The following is a 5,314-nucleotide window of genomic DNA, read 5'->3' on the forward strand; positions in this document are numbered from 1 at the left end:
TGCAATAGCTCTATCTTGATATTTCACTCGGCACAGGTGGTACGCTGTGCGGCAATATCTACTGCGTGCACGGAGGTTGCTTTTATGGCAGTATGCATATGAGTATATTTGGTTACTTATACCCCTGTAATTGTGATGATGGATGGTATGGCCAGCACTGTGATCAACAAATATCAACGGGTATTATTTTTGTTATTTCAATGTCGTAAAAACAAATGTAATATTTAGATAAATGTTCATAACTGAGGGGAAATTGGATTAATATGACATGGATGGTCATTTAAATTAATAAAATAAAGCCATAATGAGATATACGAGAACATTATTTATATTCAAACTGCATGTCTCCGGATGAGTCAAAATCCATCAAGAAAAGTAAGATTTTAAGAAAAGTAAAATTTTCACAATTCAAGTAATGATTGACGTATTATATGCAATGAATGATTGATCTTACAGTATTTATAACCCTATTTCTACTGTGTGACTATCTCAGTAAGGGCATTTTCCTCATGCAGTATTTTGACCTTTAATTTTTTATTTACTTGGATTGAACGTGCCGTTTGCAACGTGTAAATTACTTTCTTTGTTAACTTGACAATATTTTATTCTTTAATACAATTTTCAAAGTTTTCATGAAAATCAGCATGAAGCTGGATGCGTGCTGCTTTAACGGGACGAATGTAGATAAATGATAGGAATGTAGATAGATAAATGTGGGATAAATATAAAGATAAAATATCTTCTGTTTTCTGAAAATCTCTTAGCAAAAACAACAAAAAAGACGACGACAACAACAACTACTACGACTACAACATCCACAGTAGCACCGACAACACCCGTGCCGACCACGCCCTTACCGACCACAAGCGCTCCACCTACCGGTATTAAATCTAAATCACCTAGTAAACAACAAATCACTGTCTTTAAATGTCAAGATTTAAACAGTATAGGAATACAGTGATTTAAATTGACACCACTTTGATTTTTTGCTGCCTATTTTAAGATGATAATCAAAATCGCGGGGTATTCTTAGGTGTTTGTATCAAAAATGAAATATCATTTATTTGACTAAAAAGTTACATTTCTAAGATACTGATGTAACAATGTTTATTATAAGTAATAGTATTGGAGCCTTCTTCCACTATCTAGAACGCTATTTGGACAAACATGTAAATTCAAAGGTTATTTGTACTAATTTGCATATTGTTTTATGAATAGTCATAGTCGCCGATAAAAAGGATACTGTTTCAGACAAATGAAATTTACACTATAGAGAATAGAAAAGATGACTACTATGCATGAGTGGAAAAAGGGTAACGTTGCAAATGACTTTGTTCCACATCTACAAAGCTTGCTGGTTATCAAAAAAAAAATGTTGAATTCAGTTGCATTCAGTTGAATTCAGTTGATCACTTTCGATTTAATGATATACATGTCATATCAAATCAACTTTTCTCACGCGCTCAGCTCCAAAAAGTTTTTTAAAAGTTGTTGACTAGTGATAACTACGGTGGCACAAAGGTGACATGTGTGTGTTTTTTATTTATGAAGTGCGCACGAAATACTATGTCGTGGCCACCAATTACTAAGTAATGGCCACGAGTTACTAAATCGTGGTAGTGGGAACAAGATACTATGTCGTAGCCACGAGTTACTAAGTTGTGGGCACCAGATAGTTAAATCGTGGTAAAGAGATACTATGTCGAGGCCACGAGTTACTAAGTCGTTGCCACGAGTTACTTAGTCGTGGGCACGAGATAACTAAATCGTGCGCACGAGATAATTAACCAATCAAATTACATATTTTTATTTGGTACGGACATTGCCCATGGACAGTAGATAGCCTATAAGGATGTTTGAGGTCAAAGGTCAAGGTTACTTTGACACTTCATATAAAATCCTTGTCTGATGAATAATTTAGAAGGAATAAGCCATGGTTTATATAACCTAGAAAGATCATTGCACCTGATCAGTAGATGACACCTAATAATTTTAAGGTCATTGTGTCAAAAATCAGGGTGACAATGACGATCAATGTAAAATCATTATATAGATAATAGCATTTTTACAGGCAGGTGAAATAAAGGCATCCGTGTACTATAGAACATGTCTAGTTAATTACGAAAATTCATATAAATAGTGTAATCTGATTGGTTATCTATCTCGTGCGCACGACTTAATTATCTCGTTCCTTCCCACGACTTATAGTAACTCGTGGCCACGACATAGTATCTCGTGCCCACGAGATAAATAAAAACACACACGTCACCTTTGTGCCACCGTAGATAACTGTTTATAGGCGGTCAGTTACTTTTTTATTATACCTGAGACCATACCATGTTTTTTTTACGGACAGATAATTATTATGACCACGACAATGATATCAATTAAAGTGAAACAATAAACATAAATGAAACTTTCAATCGTTGTGAACAATAAAAATATCAATAAACATATCAAGTTTAATAATCAAGGTAACTTTATTTCTTTATATTCAAACCAAATCGAACCTGTTTAACGGAGTTTCCGTACTATTTTCCTTGACACTGTTAAATCATACAAACTGATTATTATAAAGACATTTAAAATAATGGTTGAAACTCCATATGCAAAACATCATATTTGAAAATTATGTATATCTATTTTCAATAAACATGTAATCCGGATTCTCCCGTAACACCTTATTTCGTACGCGAAAGTGGCGTAGAGCTAAAGCATGGCATATACATACCTTAATAGTAACTTAGAATCATTGTGCAATTTATGGCACAGTCTTTGAATCAGTTATGATTGCATTAAAATGTGTACATATAATTTAATCTCTGAGCATAAATGACACCGGAAAGTGGACAAGGTTTGCTTTTAATTCCCGAAACTTCTGAGCCAACTTGATAATGTTCGTCAAAGTTATTATTTTTTAATTGTATTTTTACTTTAGTTTATCTTGATTTACAAACAAATAACATTACATGAACAGAACACTTCAATATAAAGTACAAAAAAGTACTGAGATATGTTTTTTCCATGTTTTAGCGGCACCAATTTTCTATCGCTGTAACCACGTCAGCACCATTGCTTATCAAACTCCTGTTTCTAACCCAAACGCTTCAATATGTGCGCGAGGACAGCACACATCTCACGAAGCGTTTGTTCTCACGGAATGCGATGTACCTACAACTCCAGCCACATGGAAACAGGGTGTCAACGTGCGTTATTGTTTTTCACGAATGGTTGCTCGTTTTCAGTTTTTGAAAGATATTAAACACACAAAGGGTTGCTTTTTAAAACTATAATACAAATCTATATTCTAACAATACCTAAATTATCTTCCTTCTTATATCTGTTTACTTTAAAGATAAAAAAATCACTTCTGAGACAGACTCTCGATTGTGGCGAATTCATCCGATCCATTTATTTGTTTTAATCAGTTGAATCATTCTCCAATTCAAAACAGATTATCATGGCCTTTGCGTAAATAAGAGAAAGAAATAACGAATAAGTTTACAGATTTTACATGGGTGCTGTAGTTGTTGATAAAAACCAAAAAGGTCGGATCACAAGCTTAAACAACGATAGAGAGTTGGCTCATTCATTTTTTTTGGATATTACATTATTTAGTTTAAAAAGCTGCAAACTTAAATACATACATTACAACTTGTATACCAATCTGTTGTCAAAGTGTCATATTTTAAATATTCAGGTAATGTCACGCTGTGCAAGCTCGAATCCTATACCATACGACACCCCTATAGCAAGCTTTGACCACGGACTTTATTCGTCAGTTGGCAGTCTCTCAGGGGTGTTTCTCGGATGTACAAGTGATGGGTTCCAGGTAAGCATTTAATAAATGTTCTTATGAATTCGAGCAACTTCGTTAAGGCACTTTACAGCTATTTTATGTAAGTATAAGTTAGCTTTTTCCATCTTTTCATTTGTCTTTCTGTTTGATGTACATTATATCTGTATTGCATTGATTAAAATTGAGAAATGAATTAAGTAGCAAAACGTGATCTTGCCAAATCATAGTTAATGTTGTCACGGGAAATATAAGACTATCTGACTTGAAATGTCATCATGGTAAAGTGATAACACGTACCCTTGTGGCTGAGAGTTTGCCTTTAAGGGTTAAGACATTTAATTTGCAGATACCCGTTATCCCTGCGCGACTAAATTGTTTTGAATTACTGGAGTCTTTACATCTCTTAGCTCCAGCAGGTGAGGTGTTTTGACCCCTGGTGTTGCTTTAAGTTTGTAACACACGAGGTAAGCCAAACCATCTTTCCTGTTTCGGCCTTAGTTGCGCCTTAAACACAAACAAACAAACATGATAAAGCGCCAGAAATAAATATATTGTTCTTTCAATAGAATGGGCAAACATGTGTTCTACAATTTTATTTTAATTCTAAGACGCAAAAGTTGGTTCAGCTATATAGGTCAATGAGTAAAATTTTGGGAAATGTGATAAAACACCAATAATAAAAATGTCTTTGAAAAGAATTCTTAGCATTTTTAGATTCAATGTCCTTTATAAGGAATATAAACTATAAAAAATATGTTTGTATATTTTGTAAATTAAGTTATATGATTTATCTAACAATTAGCCTCGCTACAGAATCTAGCACTGCTAACAGTACAGACCAGGATCACAAGATCAGCGGGCTCATTCATTCCATCTGATCATAGTCTGCACTGCTCGCTAATCGGTCAATACATATTTGGAAAATAATGAAAAATATCATTGAACGATGGACAAGTCCAATAAAGATGTTTAAAATGGTTATTATAATAAATGCTTTCCATCAATTATAATTATAGATTGCGTTCCAAACATGCGGTCGGGCGCCTGAAATAACCGAACTTCAGCTAGGAGATCTCTTTAGCCAGACTTCAATCAATTACTTCACAATATCTTAAATTCCTGAAATGAATTTATATTGCATAAAAATCTGCTGTGTAATTCAATTATTCTATATATGTTCCATTCAAAGAGTAAGGCTAAAATTTGTTGATTCATGTGTTGTTTTTCTTAGTTTAATAATATTTTTATTGTATAAATATACACACAATATACAATTTCATAATTTTACAGACATAATCAAGTGTACATACAAAAGGATTGGGCCAAAAGTTCTAACAACATTATCGTGGGCCCTTCCCTGAGGCTAGTCAGAAATAAGTTTATACTATTTGAATAAAGTTGTGTGATATCAAATAATTATCAATTTCAGTTTTAAGTAATTTTTTAAGGAACTAATTTTCATGAACTAATTTTAACAAATGTTTTATATGTAAATATAAATAAATCAAATGAACA

General features: G+C 33.3%; 1 protein-coding gene across 2 annotated transcripts; it reads left to right on the plus strand.

Moving 5' to 3' along the window:
• The first annotated feature begins 10 nt into the window (after positions 1-10).
• On the plus strand, positions 11-4,973 carry LOC132715132 (G8 domain-containing protein DDB_G0286311-like). Of its 2 annotated transcripts, XM_060698108.1 has the most exons (5): positions 11-180; positions 765-881; positions 3,034-3,206; positions 3,701-3,832; positions 4,816-4,973. In XM_060698108.1, exons 1-5 carry the CDS (start codon positions 93-95, stop codon positions 4,912-4,914), a joined length of 609 nt encoding a protein of 202 aa, XP_060554091.1. In that variant the 5' UTR covers positions 11-92; the 3' UTR covers positions 4,915-4,973. The 2 variants fall into 2 exon arrangements, with proteins under 2 accessions (XP_060554091.1, XP_060554098.1); XM_060698115.1 differs by lacking the exon at positions 765-881.
• Positions 4,974-5,314: the final 341 nt, after the last annotated feature.

The sequence above is a fragment of the Ruditapes philippinarum genome, unplaced genomic scaffold (assembly GCF_026571515.1).
Source record: "Ruditapes philippinarum isolate M1 unplaced genomic scaffold, ASM2657151v2 ctg8004_1_1_1_1, whole genome shotgun sequence".
In the NCBI taxonomy this organism is placed as follows: Eukaryota; Metazoa; Mollusca; class Bivalvia; order Venerida; family Veneridae; genus Ruditapes; species Ruditapes philippinarum.

Excerpts from the sequence above, each read along its gene's own strand:
- LOC132715132 (XM_060698108.1), top strand. The coding sequence starts at position 93 with ATGCATATGAGTATATTTGGTTACTTATACCCCTGTAATTGTGATGAT. Across the intron at positions 181-764 it reads TGATCAACAAATATCAACGG|CAAAAACAACAAAAAAGACG; the intron begins GTATTATTTTTG and ends AAAATCTCTTAG. Across the intron at positions 882-3,033 it reads CACAAGCGCTCCACCTACCG|CGGCACCAATTTTCTATCGC; the intron begins GTATTAAATCTA and ends TCCATGTTTTAG.